Here is a 27,847-nt window from a genome sequence, read left to right as displayed (position 1 = left end):
AGTTCATCAACACTTTGTTGAAAAAGTATCCTGATACTGATAGCAGTGTGATCTCTCTGTTATTCTCACACTTGCACACATCTACTCTCTTTGGTACTTTGATGCGTTGTCTTTCCTTCGACTCTGTCGGCACCCGCAGTAGATGAATTTTTATATTTTCAAAAATATAGTATAGGATCAGGATGAAAATTTATCACTATTTTCCTGATGGGAATACATATATATGCGATTATTTTTTGTGTTGAGGAGGGATAGTCTATTATGCTAAGCAATGATAATTGCAAAAGCGAGGAAATAGAGAAATTGTCACTGGTGTGTGTCTGTCAGTGTAAACAGAAAATCTGGAGTACACAAATACTTATTTGGGAGATGATATTTACTACATCAAGTCAAAAAGATGAGAATCGTTATAAAATTCATTGGAGATTGGTTAAGATACGTATGAGGAAGAGTAAATTGGCTAAGTTTAACCGCGTAGTATGTGGTCCTGCTTTGTCCTATCAGAGGTTCCTCGTTAGGATACAAGAAGTAATACCTTAGGGATTCCTTATATATAAGTGAGTGGTGATGAAATTTCATTTTCCCCCCACCACGTTAAGATTTTTCCTATATAAATGAATCCCACATAACCTTTTCAAATATCGGGACAACTGTAAACTGTTGTACCACAGAAATGCTAGAGGAAATGTACCAAATCTTTCCGATAGATAATCATATAAATGTTCCATAATTAGGATACTTCACTGAGCAACAATAGTCGATATACAACATATTCAGTTGCTTTGGCTTTCTACTAATAGTAACTTACATCAAAGTCCATATTTGTTTCTATGAATCACTTCCTGTTTGTTTGTTATCAGAGGCGTTTCGAACAACTTATTTACGCTTCCTAGATTTGCATTTACTATCACTTTTTTCGATAAAGTGATTGTAACAAGAATTTTCTAAATCATTTCGTTCTAAAACAAAATTCTGCTGTTATGCTTAAGAGATTATAGCAAACTGAATCATCATCATTAATCTGACTAATTTACACAATAACTTGAAGATGGTGAGTGTCCTTGTGACAAATTTCTCCTCGAAAGGATTTTTATAACCTTTATTTAGTTAATTGAAGTATCGTCTTCAAGTTGACCAATTATTGACTCAATGATAATTACCAACACTGAAGAGTATGTATATGGTACTATAACTTTTCAGCATGATCATGCTGAGACAACATAATATCTATAGAGGTTTACGCGTAAAATACTATTGAATAAGCGAAGAACAATATATGATCTACTCGGTTTCTTCCGAAAATGTCATTTGTGATTATGCATTTAAGCCTCAAACAGAACACTGAGCATAATCAGTCAGTCAGTTGGTATCAACGTATAGTTTAGTACAGATATGCTTTGTACTATCTTACGGAGATGGAAACATACACTTCTATTTAATGTCGATGAAAAAGTCTTACTTAATATCGATACATTGTTTGGTACATTCTCAGCAATTGTCTTGAATGATTTATGTAACAACCACATCAGTTGAATTATTTGACGAAAGCTTATATTTGGTAATGTTCCGAGTCTTCAACTTCACATCTGATGTCGTGAATCCCTTTGTTTGGATGAAATGGCCATATATTTTTTATTTAAAAAGTGCTAAGAATCGAAGTTAAGGTACTATGTAAACAAGACAACGATAATAAATGAATAAGTCTAAATTCAAAACCAGCTGTATGGTTTCACAATATGAACTGACAATAAATTGAATCAAATAGTAAAACATTCAAAACTTACTTTGACTCTAATAATTATGTACCATGTTCATCATTGGTGGGTAATAAAGTGAAAAAAACTAATGATCAAGTAGTTGATAACGAACAATAACAAAGTGAGAAAATGAGGCCTGTCTGTTGCAACTGACTTGAAAAGTTCGGATGTATATGGAGTGAGAGGGCCTTACTTTTACCGTATACTTTTAACCCACGTAGAATCTTACTTAGAGATTCAAGTGTACTCTTATTAGTATCTAAATGAAACACTGTAAAGAATCAAGCGCCAACATAGTCTGTTTTTGCAAATCTACATCGACTGACTCGAAGCTGCAAAAAATAGTATCAAAACGTTTGGTGAATTTACAAGTCAGTACAATTTCATTTTGATACACCTTAGAGTGCTGTAAACCAGATACATTTTAGTACTTTATATCTGCACCAAACCATCGAGCGTTCAATTCCAAACTCTCGGTATTCATTTCATCTAACACCATTTATGAGTAGTTTTTGTGACATGTCCGCATATCTAATCTCTGATGCTAAATCTTGCAAAGAATCAATGTTCCGAAATTTCTAGTGAAATTTAGAAGTCTAATTGGGCAGTAAGTTTCAAAAAGCCGACCGACCTATAGCGCTCAATTTCTTCTAACCAATTTTCTTACCAAGCTGTTTACTACATTTTTACAAAAACAACACAACCAAAACACTATAATCACAGCGGAATCACTGTGTTTTATTTTATTCATGAAAATAACAACGACAGAAATATCACTCTTAACAGTTGAGGTTTTTGTGTTTACTAGTGGAAATTATTTTGCTCCTATGGAATCTAGTAGCATAAGGGTGTAAGTGCCTTCAGTACTTATCAAATCTCGGTGTAATATGCAAATAATTAAGGTCTACTAGCTACCTTTTACATCATTCAGAATTATATCACTTAATAACTTCACAATAATTGTAGATCTGGTCTTCTTTTCTGTTTCAGATTTGCTGGATACAGTCATCACAATTTTAACATAATGAATCTCTCTCTTGTCATTTTTGCCTGTCTAATTTTATTCATTGAACGTCAATGCCTAGTCACTGCCCAAAACAATGGTGACGATAGTTCAAGTCCGTTTCGTTGGTTTAAACCAGACAATTTTGATATTATTTCACGTAAAATGGATCAAGCCAATCCAAATAATTGTGAAACAATGTCTGAAGCTGATTTACGCTTACCACCAACGTCACTCAGCCAGATACCACAATATAATGAAATTCCAATGAGGCAGTGGTTTACAAATCGCTCAAAACTGCTACATCTACACAATTTAGCATTAAACCGTGCATTTTTCTATAGTTATATTTTGCAGAGGCTAGATCACCCAACCAGAGATCCTCAGTATTTACCATCATTAATGTATTATTATCTGTCCTCATCAGCCGATATATCTTCAGGTCCCAATGTCATAAATATAAGTGGTGTATTTATGGATACGAACACAACGTATGCAAATTGGTATGAACTCAAAGATATTAACAAGACCTTACCATTATTCGCACCATTAGCCAGACGGTTAGATAACTGGAATGATGAAATGAATTTTTTGAGAATACCAACTAATGCTACAATTGAAGTAAGTGAATTGTTAATAGAATAGCTCTGTTGTACTGCTGACATTTTCAAAAGTCGTTTAAATTTCATCAATAGGTATGGCACAACCATCACATTTGATTTTATAATCCAGATAGCACAAAGCTATATAAAGGTTGAATCTGACAATATTGCGTAAAGATTTTCAATCATATCTCTATTAATGCAACATCCAGCCACTAACCTAGTTTTCCTGTATCAAACAAATTGCCCATTAAGATAGAAAACGTAGACAAATGCTCACTTCATATGACGTCCTACTGTACTTGCCTATTCACGTTGCCGTATCAAAGCACTTACATTGAAAAAAAAGCAGAAAACTGGATATTTTTTTGCACCTCAAAGCTCACTCCATGAAAATGTACGTTAGAAAGCCTAGTGTTTTCGTCTGTGCTCGTCGTTTGCTTGACAGTCAATACAGTGTTGATATTTTAAAACCATTCAGAATGATTAATATCATAACTTCAGATTCACTGCTCTACATCGACAATATCATGATTAAAAGGTTGAATCCCCACCTATCTACCCAAAGGGATGCTGTTTTGAACCTCTCATTAACCTGGTAACTTCTATTTTCCACCATTCGATTACATAATATGTTATTTAATACGCTTAATACCAAATTGTTTTAATGACTAGATCTTTGTAAAGCATTACTAATCTTACCCTGCTAATATTTCCGACATCGTGGTTGTATTTACGCGTCTTTGACATCCTTTTTCATTCTCTAGAAATGCGTCTCAATATGCTGTAAAATGTTTCTTATGGAACTTCTCCACTTAGTAACATACGAGTATTCGTACACTTTACCGCTTCATAATTCTTTCATAATTGTTATCGTTTATTTACTACTCTTCAAAAATATGATAAGAAGTATGTACATTCGTTATAAACAATTTTACTATTGTTTTTACATCGTAAGGAATAGCAAACGATAGTCCACGAAATAAACGGATTCATTGTATTCTACTAAGCTTGTTGTTTTTGCTTTAGTCAAAATAATTTATGGGAAAAATTATTTCTTATTATCTAACCCTTTGATAATCTAACAATTAAGTCTTGTGGTCGAACGATGTCAATCAGTCGGTCACATTGGTAACGAAATCAATATCATTTGTTCTTAATTTATCTAACACATTTAATAAAATGAATTTCTTTCGACCATGAGTGAGTGATTACATATGAAGGTGGTTAGATTCTTATGTAGTTAAGTTTTAATACTGGAACTGTAAGGTATCTAAATGACGAAATAATCACATCGCACTTATTTTGGGCTGATTAAGTTAATGGTAAACTAAAACTGATGACTTATCATTTGCGGTATATAATTGGGAAAGGATCATTGATTGGTGAATGCAAACTCTTTGAGATAGATCAGGTGGTATTTATGGTACCTCACAATAAAATCAAAATCTAGTTTAATTTACACAAGGTATTTATGCGATAAATCGTATTGTGGTTTAAACAGATTTATTCACCAACGACAATAAACAATGTGAAAATCTAAAATGTAATCTCAATTTTATGAACTGACTATATCCAATTATTGTTCAACAGCCAAAGTCTCTGAAAATGATTTTGTCACAATGAACTAGGAATGAGCAGTAGCCCACAGTCTATCGTCTTCGGTTTTGTCAGTAATTGATATGATTGCTTGTGCCAAATAGAAAGTAAATATGATTCATACATACTTCGATCACCTTTCATTTGTCTTTAAGATTTTTAATCACTTTTTTAACTCAGCCCACGTCTTATTGTTTAACATATTCTAAACATCAGATAACTGATCTTGGAGCTGGCCCAAATAATAATTATACAGCATCATGGTATAAAAATAACCCATATATACGTGATCGTGAAATGGGTATAGACTTTATTCCTGATAGACGTGGTACAGCACCTAGTAAAAACCAATACACTACAAAAATACAACTTGCAACTATAAGCGGTGATCCAATAGAAAAGTTGGAGAATACCAAATTCTATGGTCCAAATGCTCCAGGTGTTAAAGAAACTTTTCTACCTGTCCGATTTACTCGTCCTTATTATGATTGTGGGGGAACAAATCGATGGATTGTAAGTTCTGTTGCAGCACTGACAGATTTTATGCCACGTTACTCAAATATTACCAGACTGCGAGGACCAAGGTAAGTAAATGGAGACTCTAAACTAGTATTTGTATGGCCTGAAATATATGGCTTTACTTTTGTAGCAGTGAGCAGAATGTTTTTTTACTCTGAAACACCGAGTTTAATTAAACAAAGTGATCAAATGAACATTGTTCACTCCAGACAGTATCAATTTTATAACACAAATGATAGATTAGACAAGATTATATTGGCTACTACCAAGTGATTTATGATACTGTCTACATTTTCAATACTAGATAATATCGTTTCCCTCGAAATACCAGGCCTATCTTGTGAATAAATACCATTTTGCATGAAATCAGGATTAACAGCTTCGTCTTACTTGGTTCTGTTCACTTATGATGAAGGAAAATACTACGTAGTGTTTCGTCACTTAGTTCAGTAGATGCATCGCAGTTTGTATGAAGTGTATCAGAGTCTTTGGAACTAAACAAAATGATAGTAGTAACTAAAAATTGACAAGTTCGCGTGTGTGATTTAGGTCAACAAAAAGTATCATTTAAGCGTTATTGAAACTGGCATAAAAAGCGAGAAAATAAAATGATATCTTTAATGTCCTAAATCACTACAATTCTAATATATTAACATCAATGAGTGTGACAGAACTTTAGTATTTAACTATAAGTTTTATCGACGAAAATATAAACTTTCTTTCTAATGCGAAGTTATACCTCACTTGTCAGTTGAAAAAGACGAGTTTCCTTCGTAGATTATAAATTTCACCGGTTATTTCCAGACTCACTTGACAATCTTCACTACACATAAGAGCTATTAAAGTGATTTATAGTCAGTACTAAGCATACATTTTACGTTGTAAGTTGGAGTTGGTCTATAATGATAAAACATATCATTATTATCATTATTATTATTGTTTTTAAGTGGTATAAATGCAAATTTATTTTTTTGTTTTAAATTATCTTACAAAGTAAAACATGACATAGATCTGTTACTATTCAGATGCTTGTCAATGAACTCTTTTTAGAAGTCACAGATCAGGGCAAAATAACATTTTTGTATTGCATGACCCTCATCGGTTCTTCAGTTGATGTTCAAATCTTGACAAAACGATCTATAAACTTGACAAAATTTTCACAGACCATGAAATTAAGCATAACTCTGTCGCGTGATATTTTATCATTTATTTTTCAATTAAAACTAAGTTGTGAAAGCATCTTTTACTGAGAATTCCTAATTGTATTTCCGTAATTAATTGACAGTAATATCATTTTTTATCGCTTCTAAGAAACAATCCCATGAAATCATAGTCATACTGTTGTGAAAGAGAACGCAGTTGGGGACAAGTAATTGTATTTTAATACAAAATTACGGAGTACTTTCATCAAATGTTAAAACCATACGTTCAGTTCGTCATTTGCAAATCCTCTATCAATTGCCTCAAACTTGATTGTTCCTTTATCGCCATAACTATTACTATGTGTTTCCTTTCTCTTTGATACGATCATCTCAACCTTCTGTTGCCAGGTTTTTTACCTCCAATTGGTGTTACATATTACTTAAGTCTGTCGACATATATATCACACACCACAATACTTGTTTACCAACTGTTTTATACTGTGATAAGAGATCATTTTCCAAGATTGAATAGCTATATCTGAATATATCACAAACTAGTGTGTTACTTTGTTATAAATTTATCTAATGGCTATTAGTGGATTGCTTCAATTAAAAGACCGGTCATACTTAAAAGAGAAAACTGTGTTCGAATTTGAAATTTAAACTACTAAAACAGTGATATAGCATTCCAGTCAAGCTTATAATTACTTGCTAAGATTATAACAGATGATACAACTGGGACGTAGTGAGGAGTCATGATGAAACCAGAAACAAAGAATTTACTAAGATTATATGTTTACAATTTTCACTAGTTATTTTTGCCTTATTTAAGTGCTTTCATAATATCTAACCTCTTTTTGTTATCTGTAGAATGATTGGTGTTGTTGTACAAAGTATGGACTTTTACCGAATTGATTTTAATCCTTGCCCACCAGGATTGGGAAATCCAAATCATTATTTGGCTGGAATCGCTCGATGCAAACCAACAACTTTGGTATGTTTGATATACTGTAATTTATTATTTTTTTAAAGAATATCAACTACTCATAAGTAGTGTAATATTTTTAGGTAAAAGTTTCATGACATGTCGGCAGAATATGTATTCTGAAACTATAACACATTAACAAAGTTTATTCACTCACATATAATTTTAAAGCTAGAATAATTAAACGTATCCTATCCGAAACCGATACCTTAGGGGAGACCGAGGTAAATATTTACATATATGCCAGTTAATTCTATTGAATTACGTCGAAAACAGGGATATTGTCAAGAATGATCGGAACTCGGTATTAAACCATAGTGAATAGAATAATTTCGTCGAGGACATATGCTTTTATATAAATTACCTTAGGTGGCTTATGAACATTAATCCTTGAGCTAAATGGAGTATCATTCGATGGACAGTTACACTAGTTAAACGTTTTCTTCAGGATTCCAGAAGTATTTCACTCAACAAAAGAAACAACTTTTAAGACTGGAATAATTAAAACCGTAGATGGTGAATTTCCTTTTCCGTCTAGGTTTTAGCACATCAGAAGTTTAACTGAGTAGGTTTTGTAGTGCTAAGAATAATGCTTTTCACATGTTAATGATAATCGAACTGTTGAGAATTGAATAAGTTTTAAACAATTAAATTCTGATACAAATGATAAATGAAATGACTTTTTCTAATGAATTACAAACAGTTGTTGAGATGTTCCAAATAATATTATCCCGTGCTCATAGATTCCTTTGAAATTAAGTAAAGACTTCAGAAAGCTACTAATTTTTTAACCTAGAGAACCGAAGTCCATGAGGAAATAACCTGTTATTTTGAATGCCACTCAATCAAGGTGTCATACATCGTTAGCACGACTAGATGAAATTAATGTGATAAAGAGTGAAAAATTTGAAATAAGTAAGAGCAGTGATAATGGGAAAGACTAAAGTTTGAAAAATACTTTTTAAGAAGAATGAATACTGACATTGACAATCTAGGGAATGATGAAGAGTAGATGCATCTGAGCAATTGTGTTCAACTCTGAGTCACGCAACCTAAAGCCTTCAATCGTTGATGGTGATTATCTCGTAAGCCTTAACCAAGTAGTCTATATCTATCAACACGGATCAGATCAATAATCTATGATTTCATGCACAGATTTCGCTTTACCCGTCCCTTGTTTCTTTCTAATCCATTCTTAAATTGAATATTGGGTTAATAGATGATAATTGAGCATACGTAACATATATTTAAAGCTAATTTCTTCATATTTTATGTAAAACCTCTCATTTAAAATATCTGAGTTTAGAAGATTAAATATTGATACCATTCACTGATACTTTAAAAATGATTTTCATCAAACATCATTTTTCTCTGCTTGATCCATAAATCAACTTATGATTTTACCGATCAACTTTCAATGGTTTTATTTTCTTTTAAGTTTGGTAAATACTACTAATTGAAATCATTTTAAGAATTTACCTTAATAAGGGGGAAGTAGAAGAAGAAGAAAAAAAGACGAAATCAAATCAAAACTTACATAATTTTAAATAAACTATTCTTTTTCTTTTTACTGAGTGTTTATGGGAAAGTTATGAATACATTAATTAATTAGATTATAAATGTGATAAGTTTCATTAGTTTATTGATGAGAATATTGTGAAGAAATGCAAAGTAGTAATAGTTGTAGTCGTAGTAGTAACAGTAGTAGTAGTCGTAGTAGTAATAGTAATAGTAGCAGTAGTGGTAGTAGTACACTGTAAGTTGATTCAGTAAATTTTATTTTCTGTAAAATATGATATCACTGATTAAGTGAATAAATGAATTATTTCATCAAAATGGATATGATTTGAAATATGAAGATTCAGCGAGATTATAATTTATAAACAAACTAATCAAATATAAGATAACAAGTCTTGGTTTTTGTTGAAAAATTCATCCGTCCATTTAATTAAATAGATTTTTGGCATCATCACTGATCTCTGTTTGTGATGAAAACTCTAAATCTAGTTCCTAAACCTAATTATCAATTGTAAATTATAATTCTAATTCCTCTCACTGCTTTATAACCTTCATTTAGTTAGTCCTAGTTAGTAGATGGACATTCTCAAAGTCACTTTAGTGTTGCTCAAAGGTTGTCCATAAATTGTAGTTTCGCCGAAAATCTCTTTTGTCTTGTTTTGTTTTGTTGGTACGGATCAGGATTGTTGAATCTGTATTATTCACTACAATAAAGACTGAATAATTCATATTCTATAATGTAGTAAATAAGTTTAAAATCTTGATAACTTTCTAGAAATAAAATTAACTTGAAAATGTTATTATAGAGAACATATGGTATCTTAGTAATGTATTTATTTTTTTCTAATAAGAAAAAGAAACAATGTAATTACCTGCTCTAGTTCATTTGAAAATTGAATATCTTAAATGATAACTTATTCTTTAAAAGAGTATTTAGTGGGGCCGAGATTCTAACTCCAAGTAGATCGTATAAATGATTGATGTCGAAATGTATGTATCACTTATCCTCGTATATAATCATCTACTTAAATCGCCTTAGTCACTAACGGAATTAAATAAGTCAAATAACGAGAATGGATCATTGAATACACATTTTGTATATGAAGCGAATAGAATGCAGAGAAGCGAATCGATGCGCAATGTAGATGGTGGGTAAGCCAACTCCATTTAGTCAGGCGTTAATCAATATTTTAGTCACACAAAAATAGGCTACATACATGTGATGAATGGGATAAGAAATGTACACACACATATGCGCTCATATAAAAATAGTCAACATTGATAAGCGAATAATCAACAAGGTCAAAATATGACTCAAGTAGAATGAATAGATTGGCCTGTCCGAAAACCAGAATAAGGTGTATGGGCTTCACATAATAACCGACACTACAAGTATGATAATGATTGATGTTTTGATCGGTTTTTATGGATAACCTCATTGATGAAAACAAAATGTACATTTTTTCAATTATCTCTTATCATTAAAAAACAGAAAATTTGTCATTTGGATTATATGAATTACAAGTTCTAAAGAAGAATATTCATTTTTTAATCAATCGATAATCTATATACTTCATAATTATGTTCATTGATACATTTATTATTATCTGTCCTAATTTTATTTTTTATTAGTGTGTACCTCTTCCGGGTTTTGGTTTTAAACGAGGTGGTTATCAATGTGTTTGTCAACCAGGACATCGTTTACCATATGAACAAAATGGACCATTTCGTGGTGTTGATATTGAAGCGGCAACTGAAGAAGAATATCGTAATAATTTTGATTGTATTGCAGTTGGTTGGCGTGAAGTCATACCTGAAGAAACTGGTATGAAAAATAATTTAGAAAGATTTCGTCGTTCAATAGGTCAACAAACAAGTACGCAAATTAATGAACTAAATCAATATACATCTATTTGTATTGACATTGTTATCAAAATAAAATTTATTTCGTTGACAAATTTGACTAAGTGTAAATGTGTATTTACTACTTTCCTCAGGTTTAAAAACTCTTATAGCTTTCACTTAATGTGGTGTTTGCTACTTATGTCGACAGATATAAATAGTATGTAACACCAAGCTGAAGTGCAGTGCCTAGAAGCAGAAGGTTGAGAAGATTGAACTGAAACAAATGAGGGTGTCAACAGAGCGTAATTATAAAGGCAATGAAAGAACAATGAATTGTTAGATAATGGACGGATGATTTTAATGTATGGTTTTCACATTTTAACAAAGAATTCTATAATTTTGCACTAAACAATAATTTGGTTGTCCCCACTTGAGTTCTCGTTCACTACACTAATGTATCTTGATTTTCAATGGCTATCTAACCAAAGTTACTACATGATGTCGAACTTCAAATTTAACAATTCCCACAGTTATCATATTATTGTTAGTTCCTAACTTCAAGAGGTAAGTCTCTGAGTTCTAATAAGTAGTCATAACCAGAAGAGTTCAATTATGTCGGAAGTGAAATAAAAATCATCATGAATGATGGTCACGTGATATTACGAATTAACAAATGTTAGAAATGTAAACTATTGGATGACAGTCAAGCACTCATTGCGAGGCCTGAATGTCTTGAGTTCGATTCCTGTTGGGTTTTAAAAGAGTCCCATACTAAGACAGAACAGTTATTCAATGTTTTCTAGTTTTTAATTACTGTCTAACTAAGGTTAATCCATAATTCAACAATTTACACAGACCCTTACACTAAAAATGATTATCTAACTGAATTCAGTGATGAAAATTATCTTTAACTTAAAATAACTTTATCAAAACTGAAATCTCTCTGTCCTGTTATGATTAAAAATCTTTGATATTTTTAATTAATTTCAGCTGAATCAACTGTAAAGAAGGAAATTCTCATTCTTTCATTATTTTGTTTCTTAGGTACATTATGGAATAGATTTAAAGATCCATCGGTTCATTTATTGAACATGATATTAACAAGTAAGCTGAGATTATTTTCGATTGAGTGATTTCACATAATTAGTGCCCTAATAATTTAATCTTTTATATGGATAACCACCACTGAAATCAACGTTTTTAATTACAGGGAAAAAAACATTTTCAAACTCAATCGTTCGAATGTAGCAAATGTTTATTACTCATTACACATTGTCAAAAGTTCTCACGATAGTACATAAGATACGAGCTTGTTTTCAGCATACAGAAACGTTTGTCAATCATGTATCAGTGTTCATCTGTTTAAATCAAATTTAAACCTATTCAACCTACGTTTACAGTGTCTTGGTAATTATTTTACGACCAAATTACCAAGTAAGGATTTTCAGCCTGTTCTTCCATATCGTTGATAAACTCAACATTAGTCAACTGAACTACTAATTAACACATCCGAATATTTTTTAAAATATTTTAACATCACCTCTTTTCTACCTCATTAATCTGACAAATTGATCAGACCGAAAACAGACCGATTTAGTAAACCATGTCTTATCCATGTTCTAATTCCTCCTTAACTGATAAGTAAGAATCACGAATGATACACTTTAAAAATTAGTTCATTAATGATATTGTCCAACCTAGCAAAGAAAGCTTTATAATGAATGATCCAGCTAACAGAATGTAGCACAATTGAAATAAACGTGCCTCTCTATATAGTTCTAACAAACATCACCAGTTTATTAATTTCAGTATGTGTCGAGAAGGAAATTAATATTTGTATATTAAATTGTTTATTTTCCCAAATCTGACTAGCATTTGGATCATTCAAGCAGAATATCTTCCCAACACCACCAAAATTAGATGAATCACTATTAATCAATGAAATATCGGATAAACCATTTAAAACAACTAATTTAGATGACCAACCATTAGATCGTCTTGTTCCTGGATATCGATCAGTCTCACATTTGCTACCATTGGAACAAAACGATTTTAATTTAACGTATACAGAAGATGTTTATGAAGATGGATTTTTTGACAATGATACTTATATACTTATCAATAAACCAAGTAATATAGATAGTAAGGATCAGTCAAATAACATCAACAAACGCGTACGACGAAATGTTGATACACCATTTTATACAGTAGGAGTTGGTACAGTATTTGATGCAGACAGGTATTTTGAAGTAAGCTGTGTTTTTTGACATAAGAATATGTTCAGAGGAAAAGAGCATCAATTATATATTACAAACAGTTTACATAATAATAAATTAATACTGTATTTATGACTTCAGAGTAATTCGAAGAAGTAGTTTACACTAAGCCATGAAATGTCAGAGATTAAAATCCCAACTTATTAGGATCATATAAATATATCATTAATTTATTATTAATTCTCTACTCAATGCCAAAAATGGATTCGATTTTATCGTCAACAAAATACTGACAAACATTTTCCTTAATTATTCAAGTGTAATTCACATTCAAACAATGTGAATAAGTGAGAGACTATGATGTTAAAAACCACATGGGGACATCTGCAATTTATTGATCATACTGTAGACAACTTTGATAAATTATCAATATAAGCACTGAACTGCTGTTTCGTCCTAGTATAAGACTCCACATATGTAAACATTTACTACTCCAAAGGAGTGTGAGCACTGGATATTCAGGTCTTGAAACGAGCGCTTAACCTTCAGACGATGGAGTTAATATCCAGTGGTTAACATATATAAATTTAATTTCATTAATTTGCTTTATTCCATAAAATTTTATTATTTTTACAAAAACTAATATATATAATATATAATTTTAATTCCTTTTGTAAAGGTTCAACGTTTAATTGCACATGTACGCAAAGTGACTAGTCAAAATTGTCATCTAATGACAGCGGATCAATTAATTTTACCAGGAGAAGTTAGTTATGGTGTTGAGAAACAATTTGAAATGGTTGGAAGAACAGCTCTACGTTTATCACATTTTCTAAGTGCTTATTATCAAAATAATGTTGTTGGTGAACTTTACGGAAGTTTAAAAGTAGGTTTTATGTTGTAAAAGAAGTAAATTAAGTAATTCGACTGGATATATTTCTACTCCTTGGAAAATAAAACCATTTCATGGCCAATCATATGCACTTATCATTAGAAGATTTTTGATTAGCCCGCTGTATTAATTGCATTCTTTTATTGATAAATAATTTATATTCTGGAAATAATTACAGATTACATATTAATTTACAGGAATGTTAGGTTGATGATGTGTTTTTTTTAATGGAAAATAAAATAAATATTCCATCTTATTAATGATTGATTAAGATTTGTAGACAATAATGTGGAGTTTGAATCATTAGTTACTGAGAGTAAATCACAGTAGAAATGCCAACTTGGATCCAAGTACCTTAAGTCAACATTTTCCTTTGTTAGTTTTTCAATATTATACTGACTAGTTAGATGTTTGTTTGATTTTAATACCTCTAAATTAAATTTTTATTATTCATTAGCTATACTACTTATTATACATCACTAGTATTTTGGAGTGGATGGAGTTATGAAGTTCAGAAGTTATTAAATACTGTATGGTACTCGAAATGTACTGTAGTTTAACTAATATGTTATGAAGCGAGCTGTGACTTATTAGTTAAACTACTCAACTCTCAACTATTAGGTTTCCAGCTTTAATCTAATTTAATACCTTTCTGTTTAAGTAACAGTTATTGTTTACCGATCATATCAGCCACTTTGTACTCACGACTCAAAACACATACAATGATATACTGAAGATTACTGAATACACAGCACACCAAATAAGAAACCATACTCTGAACATAATGGAGTCATAAATGGTAGGTGAGAGCAGACAGCACATAATCAATCAGTAGTCATTAAGTAATAGTGACAGATAAAACAGCAGCTAGTAGGTCCATCAAAACACATTAAGCGGGATACAAAAACGTAACAATATGGTTATTTACCAATCATTCAATAAAGATTTTAAAAATAATAAAAAAATTGGTAAATAGCTTAGACATTTTCAACTTTCCTAATATTCGCTTTGTTATAACATAAACCATGAGGAAAATGACCTATACATAAAGCGTCTGTCCAGCAGCTAGAAAAGACTTATGTTATTGTAGAAAAAAGAAACCACTGCAAAAGACTGGCTTTAGGATAGAGTTATCAATATCCTAGCTAAAATCCATTTCTACATAAGATGTTAGTCAAGTTTAAAATGTCACTGATGGTGATGATATCTTGGATAGTTGTTGATGATTCCTTGGGTTTTATCACATTGTCAAATAATGCAAACTTTCCAGGAAAAATCACTGAAGTTAAACAATACTCTCTTATCTTTTATTGTAGACTGGTTTTCCAATTAATCGTTTTCAATTATTTGGTGAAGTTTTTGCCAATGTTTTATCAAATTTTGATATTGTATCAAGTGGAATATTTTTTGATTATCAAATGTTTACTGATCATGATGGTACAACATGGGATCTATTTGCTCCATATGCGTATAAACCACTCTTGGCAACCCAAGCAGCTGAGGCAATTGATATGAGTATAAATGCCTATCGAGACTATACAGAAAAACCATGGTTTCGAACATTGAAGGTATGATTGTTATTAAGCTAGATATTTTATTTAAACAGCTTCGTCAAATTTCTTAAAAATATGATTTGTTTTATGTTAGGGAAAAACACTGCTACATATTTCTCAAGGTTGGATAATTCTTGATCGATATCATGTACTGTATTGCTAGTTGGATCAGAGACAAATTTCAAGATTTTACACATTAACCAAGGTCTGAACACATATTGGTTCTAGAGTCTTCCTAACCCAGTGACCAATCAAAAGACTATGATAAGAAGTAGATTTGTTCTCTATAGTATTCAATTCAGTCATGACTCAAAACGCATACAATTATATACTGAAGATCCCTGAACACACAGCACACCAAATAGGAAATCCAACTTGAAGCAAATCCATAAGTCGTAGAGGGCGAAACAAACAATACATAATTAGTTCACATTAATCAAGCGATGGTTAAATGTATAACAATGGTGAATAGGTCCACTGAAAGCTTACAATATAAATAATAAAAATCCGGAAAATACCTCCAATAGTTTCAATTTTCTGAAATATATGTCCTGTTCAGTAATATTCACGATAACGAGATAGAAAGACAGTAAATACTTCAGTTCATTTTTCTAGGATTGTATATTTTGACAAATATTATGGTTGTTTATTTACTTAAATTATCGTTAGAAATTATTGATAGAAAAAGAAGCCGATCCTCATCGCTTTAATTTTATCCGACCTTCGAGGAAAAATCGTTCAACACCTAATTCATATATATGGTCTTTTACTATTGAACACAAAATATGACATACTACGACATTTGGTCTACTATAACTTCTTCTTTGACTAAGTAATCTCTGATCTTCCAAAAAATATACCGGTAATTTAATTGACTAACAATTAGACGAATGCGTTTTGTTATAATTATTCTCAATACAATTTTCTGATTAATTCAGTTTCAATTCCCGAACCATTAGCCTGCAGTTATCTAGTATTGTTTATATGAAACATTGCCTACTGATAATTTCTTTAAATACAAACACACAGAAACTAGGTATATTATTGTTTTCATTTTTAATAACTTGATCTACTTCTGTTACTCCGTAATTAATATATTTCTAATAATTGTTTTTAGTAATCATCATTAATTACCTGTTGAAAAACAGATTACATTTCTCAGTTATCACTACTTATAATGCGTGTATTAATGTTTGTCTTCAGATAATTTTCAGAATAGTAATAAACCTGAGGACACCCATCGTGTATGAATAGTTAGTGGACACTATGAACAGCCGCTTCACATTATATGTATATACAATACTTTTATGAATTAAACTTTCTCACCTTAGACAAAGTAGATTTTTGAGATAACTGGGCGCCGAAACCATTAGTAGTCAAAAATGCTGTAAATACGTTGTCCTCCATATTGTTGTCATTGCACCGTATTTATGAATTAACTATACATAATATCCTCATTAACGACGGAAAAACCTAATTGATATCACTGTTATTATCAGAATTATAGACTAGTTCACATGTGATATGCTAATTGTAAAAAAAATATGTTGCCATTTTATTTTTCTTTACATGACTGTTGTCAGGCAACTCAAGATGTGTTTTTTTTTCACTTTAGATTGACGTAATTCAGTGAAAAATGTAGTTGAACAGCATAAATATCAGACATATTATTAAATTAAATAAATGAGACATTGAACAATCACTTCATCTGTTTAAAACTATGTGCCGCAATAGTTTCCGTTAAGTGACGTTGAACTCTTCACAGTATTGAAATTTTTTCAAATCTATTTACATGCTTGTAAAGCATTTGAATATGTCACTTTAAATATTGAAATAGAGTGTTATAAATTAATGCACTGTAAATCACTTTAAAGATAATTTCCTTGATACTCTAACCTCATATAGAGAACCACTGAATGTCACTTATTGCTAGTTTAAAGTCTCTTCTTGTTTATATTCTTTACTGAGTTTTAGTAAAAGATGAAAACCGATTTTATCTAGAATAATCCTCAAAATACTCTAATCTCAGTGATAAGAACTATGTGCTCATTAAGGATAAGCATCAAGATCAATATTATTGAGTGATGGTTATAGTGTTTTTGCAAGTAAACCTAATAAATAAAGTATTACACCTTCACCTGAGAAACATAATAGACCTTAGTTTTATACAGTGGCAAATTTCACAAGTGCACTACTGAGTAGTTTGAAACTTAAAACAAAGTAATTATCCAGTATTCTCTGGTTTTTATTAGATTTATTAGTTCAATCAGTTTAGTATACAAGTAGCGTATAAAATCTAACATTATTACCCAAAAATATTCGAAATGGGGAATCCTACTGGTTTAGTTTAAATTACTTGGGATAAAATACCTGCTTACATATGTGGATGATACATTAGCAGAGTTTCCGTCAATGATAGGAAATTTCTTGGATTTATTCCTATCTTTTACGTTACATACGAACTTCTTGATAGTTAACTAATTAAATGTACACTTTGAAAAGATAATAATTAATTCACATAAAAACATTTTATTTCATCTGTAAAAGAAATGAATATCATTGGTAATATGATGATAGGTAACATGAATTCCACCTACCTACCTAACTAACTACCTACCTGCCTACCTGCTTACATACATACCTAACTACCTACCTACCTACCTACTTACATTCAGTTTAACTGAATAGGAATAAAAAAATTGTAAAAAAAAATCTGATTGCATTAATTCAACACAAATTGTGATTAATTCAATTTTGTATCATGTTATGTAATACTTTTTCTTTCTTTCTTTCAAACTCCTGAGAATAGAATTCAACCCATAGATACAATTTTGTTATTTTAATCAACTTCATTTGATTTTTCTCTGATAGATATTAAAATTCAATTTAAATAAATAAATTATATAATTTAATAGATACTGACTAAAAAAGGGATAAGAATTTGAAATAATTCTGAGGAAGTAACAAACCGATACATCTATTGTTAAATCGATGAAATCTAAGATGTTTCATTGACGTTTTTTGGTTTCTTAGTACAATTGTACTTAAAAATCTCAAGATTTTCAAGTTTTAATAGTAAGTCACTATGTTTGAAGTGATTATGAGTTCCAACAGTTGAGATCATGAGTCAGTTGAAGCTAGACCACCATGGAAAACCTGGAAGCATTGGACGGTCGTTTCGTCACTGATGACAATGGTGGATGTGTCGCTCAATTTTGTGGATCAGTTGAAGTTAGACAGTAACACTGTTGGATGCCGGCTCAGTGGTCTAGTTGGTTAAGCACCTGGCGCGAGACTGATAGGTCCTGGGTTCGAATCCCGCGGGGCGTGGTCGTGTACGTGCACTGCTGAGGAGTCACACAGTAGGACGAGACGGCCGTCTAGTGCTTCCAGGTTTTCCATGTTTGTCTAGCTTCAATTGACTCATGATCTCAACCCTTGAAATTACTACAATATCCACAAAATCCCTTCTGATTATGAGTTCACATAGTCTAAGAACGGAACAAAGACACTGTGACCAAATATAAATAAGCTAGCTGCTGTTCCAATGCATCTCAGCTCCGCTAACTAGAGAGAGAAGTCGAAGTTCGAATGGAGAAATATATTCCACAAGCAACTAGAAGCACGAGCAACCACGACAAGTCTAGTCGGAAATACACTCATTTATTGGTTTGTACATCCATTTTTGATTAATAATCAGAATAAATCACATACATGAAGAATAATTCATAAAAGAGTATCGTATATAATACAGAATAAAATGTTATAGGGGAAAACGAAACAAATACTATACATGATCTCAACCAAAAACTTAACAATCTCCACAACCCCCATACTGATAATTAACATGTGCTCACTAGTGACTAGCTTCGTGAGGGAATTCTCGGAGTTCTAGTGAGAAGTCGTGACCAGTGGAGCTAATCCGTGTCAGGTAGAGACAGGTATCTACCTCAGTACAATGGAAGGTGGTCGCGCAACTTCGTGGATTGGTTGATGTTAGACACTAACACCATTGGATACCGGCTCAGTGGTCTAATGGTTAAGTGCTCAGGCGCGAAGCCAGTAGGTCCTTGGTTCGAATCCCGCGGGGTGCGGGATTCGTGGATGCGCACTGCTGAGGAGTCCCATGCTAGGACGAAACGGCCGTCCAATGCTTCCAGGTTTCCAACGGTGGTCTAACATCAATCAATTCATGATCTCAACCAAATACTATACTGAGTGACCATCAAATTGAATGAAACGGAATTAATGTTGAATAAAAATCATAATGAGTAAATCAATCTAATTTTGACTTTTCATTCCGTCATAACATGAGTAAAATATTATTTCAGTTAATGAATCTTTAAGTTATTGACTCGGATTATAAACTTTAATCCGTTTTGTGATATACTGCAATTTTCAGTGAATGTCATCGAGAGATTATTGCCAAAAATCAAACCAATCGAAGATACAATTAAAACAAAGAAGTAAACAATGACAGTTTTAAGATCGACAACATCGAAGTCTACAGAACAAGATGTGAACCATATGTGGAGAAATTCGAACACTTCACTTCTACCTGAAGTTTGTGCTGATGATGTTCAGAAGAATGATGAAAGCTCCACGACCAAACCATTCAGCTCAGAGAACAAAACTCCATCAAAAAGAGATTATTGCTTTATATGTGATATTATTAATTTGAGAAATTCTGGGTTTCTAGTAGAGATTTTAATAAACCGATGTGAACTTATTTAATTATGAGCACATGAAGTAGTTAAGTTAAAAAAATATAAAACTATAACATTCGAAAACGATCTTCTGATTACTTCAGGTGTAATGATTTTCAAAGATACTCGAAAATAATAACAGTGATGACAGTGGAGTTTAATATGTGTCGGGTGGAGACAGTTATCCACTTCAGACAATGGATGAAGGGTTACACAAGATTATGGGTTGATTGGAGTTAGACATTCACACCGTTGGATGGCGCCTCAGTGGTCTAGGGGTTAAGCGTTTGCACAACGTCCAAACGTCCTGAGCTTGGATTCCACGTTTGGAATCGTTGTTGCTGGAGTCCCGTACTGGGACGAAGTTGCCTTTCAGTGTTTCCAAGCTTTCAATGGTGGTCTAGGTTAGATCGATTCATAAATTTAACTATCAGAAACATTACTACAGTCTCTACAAATCCCCATTCTGATAACAATGAATCTATCTCCCAACTAATTTTAAATCAAATCTAATTAACTGTTGGATCATTAAAAGAACTGTGTTTTGACCTGTATTGTTCGACGAGATAGACTTTAGAGTACTAGCGTTTTCTACTATTTTCTTGAAATTTTCAATGGATGTCTTGGATAATATTATCTACAAATATCAAAACAAGCTAAATGTTTGGATTACTGTTGCTATCTATATTAATATTCAGACATAATACATTCCATTATGAAATTATATGATATGGTTAAATTTTTAAAAATGGTATTTGAATTTTGTCCTTCAGTCAAGATGGGCATCAAGCCGTCAGAGCTTAGAGCGAATTACAGCGAAACCATATATAAGAAGTGATGTGAATGGTAGTCAACTACAACGTTATTTCACATTTCCCATCTATTATCGTGTACCACATTATGAAGAAGGTTATTGGACACAACCATATTTCGATTGTGATGGTCTGGTAAAAGATTGGCTTATTACATATGCAACGCCATTTTTCGGTGTTGTCGGTGAAGAAAAAGCTTTAAGATTTATGTAAGTTATATTTTTCCTTTTTTTAATTTGAATTTCGTATTTATTTTACATATAGGAATGAACCTCCAAATGAAGATCTTTCACAGTAGTTTGTTGATTTTTAAAGTTCAAAGTACAAAACGTCAGATCTCATTGTTCAGTAACAATTAGCAGTCAATAGAAAGCACAATAGCATGATTCTAGTTTTATTCAAGCTGTAGGTTTAATTAAGTCAAGACAATTCAGATTTGAATAATTTTAGATCCATTTAAACTAGTTTAAATATCAAACGATACTGCTCAGTGTATATGTGATGTTGAATCATGGTTTTCAATTTAATCGAAGTACAGAATGTATAAGAACTTCAGAAGTCTTCAGGCCAATGTAGTTCAAGTATTTAGTTATATGCCTGCGCTTCGGTGTGTCAGAAAGAACTGGGACAGTAGCCACGTGCTGAATGATATGCCTGTAATGTGTAGTCAGTTGTAGCAAATACGTTTCCAAGGAAGTGATGAACACCTACTCTTCCAGGTGGGTGAATATACCTATATGTATGCTATGAAATGCATGGGATAAAACCTGTGCTTCACCGGTGTGCATGTAACGTATATTTGCTCACACGGTAGGTATACTTATGTGTAAACCAAGGGACACTCGAATGAAAGTTCGTGTGTTACCTAGTATGCATTTAGACTATCCCTATCCAGGGTAAGTGGAAACTTTAAAAATCATGTACTTGCTTTTCGTACGAAACCCAGACACGCTCAAAGACTTGCGAGGCCGCTGTTCCCCATAACATCACATCCACGCGGCGGGTTTGTGAGGCTTGAAAACACGGAATCCATCCCATAAGGGCCTGTGGATTTCACTAGAAAAGGCTTTACAAACCAATCTGGCTGGAATACCACATCATAGCATTATCCCATATATTAAATAAAATATTATCGTGTCAATATTTTGTCAGTAGTGAAAAAGCAGCAAGATTTGTTAAATAGTTGACTCTGTAATCTTTAAGTACAATTTAATAATACCAGTTTATTTAACTTTCAGTTACAATTAGAAGACATTGACAACATCTGATACAACCTCAGTAATGATGAAGTTGTTTTACTTGTTATTCATTGGCGGCATCAATGTATATTCTATTAGCTTTTTTTCCTTGTTTATTAAATAAAAATCATTATCTGCCAAAAATATCTTGAAGACCTTAACTTTCAAGGTTCGCTTAAAGACAATGACCGATTACAGTCTTAAACATCAACAGAGAGTAAGTGCAAACTCTTACAAGTAAAATTCATGCACATTGAAAACAACAATGGCTAACTGGCCCCAATAGCTCAGTGATTCATGCGTTGGCATTAAGGGTAAAAGATCGTAAGTTCTAGTAATAGTATAAACACTGACACTACAATACTGGTTACATTCAGTTAATAAGTTAGAAATAAGGTAAAATGTATGTTCTAATTTTCTCTTCTAGTGTATACCAAACTTGATCATTTTTAGGTATAGTTAAATTTTATTTCTTATTTTCAGGGGTGTTGTAACTGCTTCTGTAAAGCTAACATCATTGGATATAAATCAATGCCCTCAATCGTTTTATACACCAAATTTCTTTAAAAATACAGCAAGATGTGATTTCCGAAGCACATATGTATGTTCTACCCTTTGTTTATCCATGCATTTGATAGAATATATATGTATGTAATGAACAAACACTCCAGTGGAATAGACGAATTTACTGTTTAATACGTAATCATACAGCGATTTAGTAAAATGTTCAAGTCATGCATCACTTGCACATCTTTGTTTTATCTCACAAGTTTCACGGTTTTTTGATCGCTGTTGTTATCCTGATGGCGTTTACTTTCCTTCTCTCTTCACTTCATTCTTATCTTCCCAATCTTCTGCTGCCAGGCATTCCACTCCCGTCTGGTGGTACATACTACTTATATCTACAAACACAAGTAGTGCATACCATATATTTAAAGAGAGAGAGAGAGATCAACATGATTCGACTAGTCATAATAAAGATCACTTAAGATGCAAACTGATATCAAATTATTTTAGTCCATACAGTGGAATGAAAACATTGTTTATTCAACAAGTTTACCAAAATGGCTCACCTATGGATATAAAACTAAAAAAATCTAACCCCGTTTCATTACTAAAAGAAATTACAATAATTCTTCAACTTGATTAAAGCAGAAATAACTTAGATTATTATACTGTTCATAACATTTTACATAGCAACATAAATATTTATAAATGTATCCTGGTAAATTCTCTTTTTATTGTATAGTTTTCCCGATGTTTGTAATTTTTTTTTGTAGTGTAGTAAAAAAATGGCGGGGAAAATGATTACATTTAGAAAAAAACTAATGACATATTTGGACCAGTTTCTTTTTTTAATTAGATTTATCCATGAAAGCAAAATATCATCATTTAAATAGTTGAACAAACGAATAAAGTATGTAGCATAGAATACTAGCTAAGTCCGATCAATTAGAGATATAAATTAACACTTCATAAGTATATGGATGCAACTTCATGTTCATATAATATAGGCATCATGCATTTTACCAGTAACCACATACTTTTAAAATTAAGTTTGGTTAGGATTTTACATACAACAATGATTAATATATAACAGCTTGAGTTTTTAGTCAAGGCATTCCATTTTTTTCAAGCATTGAATAGAGAAAGCAAACAGTCGCCCGAAAATGTTTTGTATTTATTGCTTATACAGTTTTTGAAAACATACTTAACGTTAAACGTATCCCAGAAATTAAGATTCATGTTACTGTGTGATACACATATAGTTAAACAGTAAATGTTTTTAACAGAGAGTAGTAGGTTATAAAAGGTTACAACTATGCCCTGCCCATATTTTCTAAAGGAGTTAGGTAGTATTTATAATATTTGAATCTAAAATTTACTCTTTTCCTAATGAGTGTGTTGTATAGGGTCACTGCAAGAAAATGTTGACTTGAGAGGACGTTCAAGTTTGATACTGATATATACACTTGTCGCATACTAGTTCAATCAGCAATTTCAGTAGGAAAACTTAAGATGAGTAGGAACCTTTTGTGACTAACTTGAATACACAAACCCATTCATTAATATAGATGTGTAGGCCTCAAAAAATCAAGTCAGGTTTTAAACCAAAAGTGTATATCTACCTCCTTTGTATAATTAAGTCAAATCAGTAGCATTCATCCATCAGTGTCTCTCATTTATCATCTGTCCTTGAACATATATGCCTGATTGCTCCAACCTTTCAGGATGGAATAAACTTAATTTGATGACTGGATAACATTCTGGAACAATTAATTAAATGCTGTTACTTATCCGTACTAAAAACGTATGCCAAACAGAAATATAGGGATAATCACTATTTTATTTCACTGATCATTAAGTAATATACACTATCGAATTTCCGTTTGACTCTTCCATTTTAACAGTTGAACTCACGAGTTGATCTAAACTAAACCAACATGAAAAATTTGGAAGCACTAGACGGCTCGTGACTTTAACTTTTAAAATACTACAATCTCCACAAAGCCCCATACTAATAATCTTCCGTTAGGTTCTCATCAGCTGCTTACAACCTAAAATATTTGAAATTTAACGTTATTATAGGTATTGACATACTTATACATCAGAGGGCGATGAAAGATGAATATATATAGCATGATGTAGCAAAGATTTCGTTAGAGTTAATGAGGTCATAAAATTTTGTTTCGAATATATAGAGTTTGGGAGGGAAGGTTCCAGAACATTGAATTAGTGATTAGAAATTATGAAATTAAAACATTAGATTATTATTCAATGAAATAACTGAAAATAGATTAATGTTAATAAAGAGAGATATGAATTGAAATTGGTCAGTTATCAATGATGTAATTATAAAATTCAGAAAGGAGACATCTCCTTGACGCAGGACACGAAGTCGATATACTGAAGTCCTTCAAGGTGATCAACAAACAACCAAGTTCAAACCTTTCGAAATTTGCCGAAGCAATAGCAATCAAACGTTTAAAACCAGATCTTTGTATACAAAAAGAAACAGTAATAAGTCTTTCTTTGCCCTGGTAACATTGCCCCCCCCCTTTTATTTATTACGTCATTCCAACTCTCTGAATTTTATAATTACATCATTGATAACTGACCAATTTCAATTCATATCTCTCTTTATTAACATTAATCTATTTTCAGTTATTTCATTGAATAATAATCTAATGTTTTAATTTCATAATTTCTAATCACTAATTCAATGTTCTGGAACCTTCCCTCCCAAACTCTATATATTCGAAACAAAATTTTATGACCTCATTAACTCTAACGAAATCTTTGCTACATCATGCTATATATATTCATCTTTCATCGCCCTCTGATGTATAAGTATGTCAATACCTATAATAACGTTAAATTTCAAATATTTTAGGTTGTAAGCAGCTGATGAGAACATAACGAAATAAAATGAATTCATATTATTCCGCACCAACCTTTGTTCTTGCTCTCTTTAAAATAATAAAGGGAACTATGTGTATAATACTCTTCCATTTTATTTTATCCATATTTTAGTGCAAATTAATACCAAGACATTATTTCTCATCTGGTAGTTATAAATGTGAATGCCGTCAAGGTTTCGAATATCCATTGAACGATCGTACTTGGTATTTTCATGGCGAAATGATGGAACGTGAATATCAATTAATGTTAGCTGGTAAACCGAATCGTTATGAATTATTACGATGTCGTCAAGGTGTCGCAAGTGGATTATCTAGTTCATCAGTTGTAATACTTGTATTGGTCAACTTTATAGTGATTTATTTGCATTCATTATAACTAAACAATCTTGAAGTATTTTTCCTTAAATGATAATAATAACAATACACTAACTTATTAGCATGTAATTTTTATTTTCTGAAATATTTCGTAAATAAAATGTTTACTACTTATGTGCTCTTATTAAGTAGCATTTCAGGACTATATGTACAATTTGTGAATGTGTTAGTATACTTCAAATCACTTAGAAAACATTATTAATCAGTAGTAACAAAGGACTTCTGTGTAGGTAAGAATGTGATGTTCAGAGATCTTTAGAATACTTAGCTTTTTGCTAGTTATTTATATTCCCATAATTCTTAGCATCCAAAGGAACAGTTAAGTGTATTTGATGTCATAGAGATCGAGTGAAGCAATACGTGGAAGTCTTAAAACCTAGTTACAACTGAAGAGTATTTATTACAATTGAATCAGAAGAAGTAAACGGAGCTATTTCGAAAGACTACTAAAAATACTTTACTATGATTAGAAAGGGTTTTAACAATAATATAACTGACGAACTCGAACTTCGCGGTGGTTCTTGAATAGAAATTCACTTAATCTACAAATGAAAGAATACAAGATTATTGGTGCAGAATGGTTTATATGGATTTTGGAATTATTATGGTTTGGATTATAAACTGGTCTTAAGAAGATAACCATTGAGAACGCGGATGCACTTGACACCTGTTTCATCCTAATGTAGAACTCTTTAACAATACAGATCAATGACCTCCACTACGTAGGGATCAAACTTAGGGCCTTCAGTCTCACATACGAAATGTTAACCAATAAACTACCGGTTCAATCTAAACATGTATACCATCGGATGCCTGTCATGAATTCTATCTCACATATTGTGGTCGTAGAACAGCGATGTTTACAAGTCCCATATCAGAATGAAGTAGCTCTCCAAGGCTTTTTTGGTTCCAAAAGTTGTCAACCTAAGTTTATCTTGTGTTTTAAACTGAGAATAACAAGGTCAAAACATTTAAAATAAAGTATAATTAACTCGTCAGTTTTTCGCAATTTGATTATAATGAATCAAATGATTGATGTGTAATGATTGTTGTCTAAATCAGTTGTAATGGAATAGAACAACCTTATGATATATTTTAAATGATTTGTAAAGACAAAATGATACGCATTAACCTCAAGTTAAAACAAAATGATGACGATGAAGTGACACTTAATGCACATGCACATATCTTAAAAGGTCATTCAGTAAATTAGTAGACAAGTAATGTTTAACATTTAATGCTTCATATTATGTTTTAAAGGGACTTTTTATCGTTACTATTTGGTTTTTTATATCATCAATAACTCAAGCTTAATTCATCTTACGGTTTTGAGAAGATTCACTTATAATTGGTAGAAAAATCATATATTTGTTAAAGATTTAATTATTTTTAAAAAATGCTACCAATATACATTAGACACTAGCCTGTGTTGATTGTTGAAAGAATCTTGTAGAATTTTCTTTGTTGATAGAGTTTCGAAGTAAAACGAATTAATTTACTACGCACTCTTTAGTAATCATTTTATCAGCTTATACTGAATAATTAGTGATATGATGTATGTCCAAATTCATCTTAAAATGTATTGTGTGAACTATGAACAGAGTAGGATGGTAGCAAGTAATGCAATCCAAGATGCACGTCTCACTCTACTCACGAATTGTCA

At 31.7% G+C, this 27,847-nt stretch overlaps 1 protein-coding gene across 2 annotated transcripts; it reads left to right on the top strand.

Moving 5' to 3' along the window:
• The first annotated feature begins 833 nt into the window (after positions 1-833).
• MS3_00008561 (uncharacterized protein) lies at positions 834-26,298 on the top strand. 2 transcript variants are annotated; one of them, XM_051216897.1, is made up of 12 exons: positions 834-1,051; positions 2,748-3,381; positions 5,178-5,545; positions 7,493-7,616; positions 10,758-11,001; positions 12,015-12,074; positions 12,843-13,219; positions 13,866-14,072; positions 15,395-15,646; positions 21,111-21,358; positions 22,871-22,988; positions 25,922-26,298. In XM_051216897.1, the coding sequence occupies exons 2-12, from the start codon at positions 2,782-2,784 to the stop codon at positions 26,183-26,185; spliced, it is 2,862 nt and encodes a 953-aa protein (XP_051065529.1). In that variant the 5' UTR covers positions 834-1,051; positions 2,748-2,781; the 3' UTR covers positions 26,186-26,298. The 2 variants fall into 2 exon arrangements, with proteins under 2 accessions (XP_051065529.1, XP_051065528.1); XM_051216898.1 differs by lacking the exons at positions 834-1,051; positions 2,748-3,381; positions 5,178-5,545; positions 7,493-7,616 and having other exon boundaries at positions 9,996-11,001; positions 22,871-23,612.
• The last annotated feature ends 1,549 nt before the right edge of the window (positions 26,299-27,847 follow it).

This window comes from Schistosoma haematobium, chromosome 6 (assembly GCF_000699445.3).
Source record: "Schistosoma haematobium chromosome 6, whole genome shotgun sequence".
In the NCBI taxonomy this organism is placed as follows: domain Eukaryota; kingdom Metazoa; phylum Platyhelminthes; class Trematoda; order Strigeidida; family Schistosomatidae; genus Schistosoma; species Schistosoma haematobium.
Note: the sequence above shows the minus strand (reverse complement) of the source record. Positions and strands in the feature narration are given on the sequence as shown.

Bases quoted from the DNA above. Each gene is read 5' to 3' on its own strand.
- MS3_00008561 (XM_051216897.1), top strand. From the start codon at position 2,782: ATGAATCTCTCTCTTGTCATTTTTGCCTGTCTAATTTTATTCATTGAA. The intron at 14,073-15,394 runs GTAGGTTTTATG...CTTTTATTGTAG, and splicing joins AACTTTACGGAAGTTTAAAA to ACTGGTTTTCCAATTAATCG. The intron at 21,359-22,870 runs GTAAGTTATATT...TCTTATTTTCAG, and splicing joins GAAAAAGCTTTAAGATTTAT to GGGTGTTGTAACTGCTTCTG.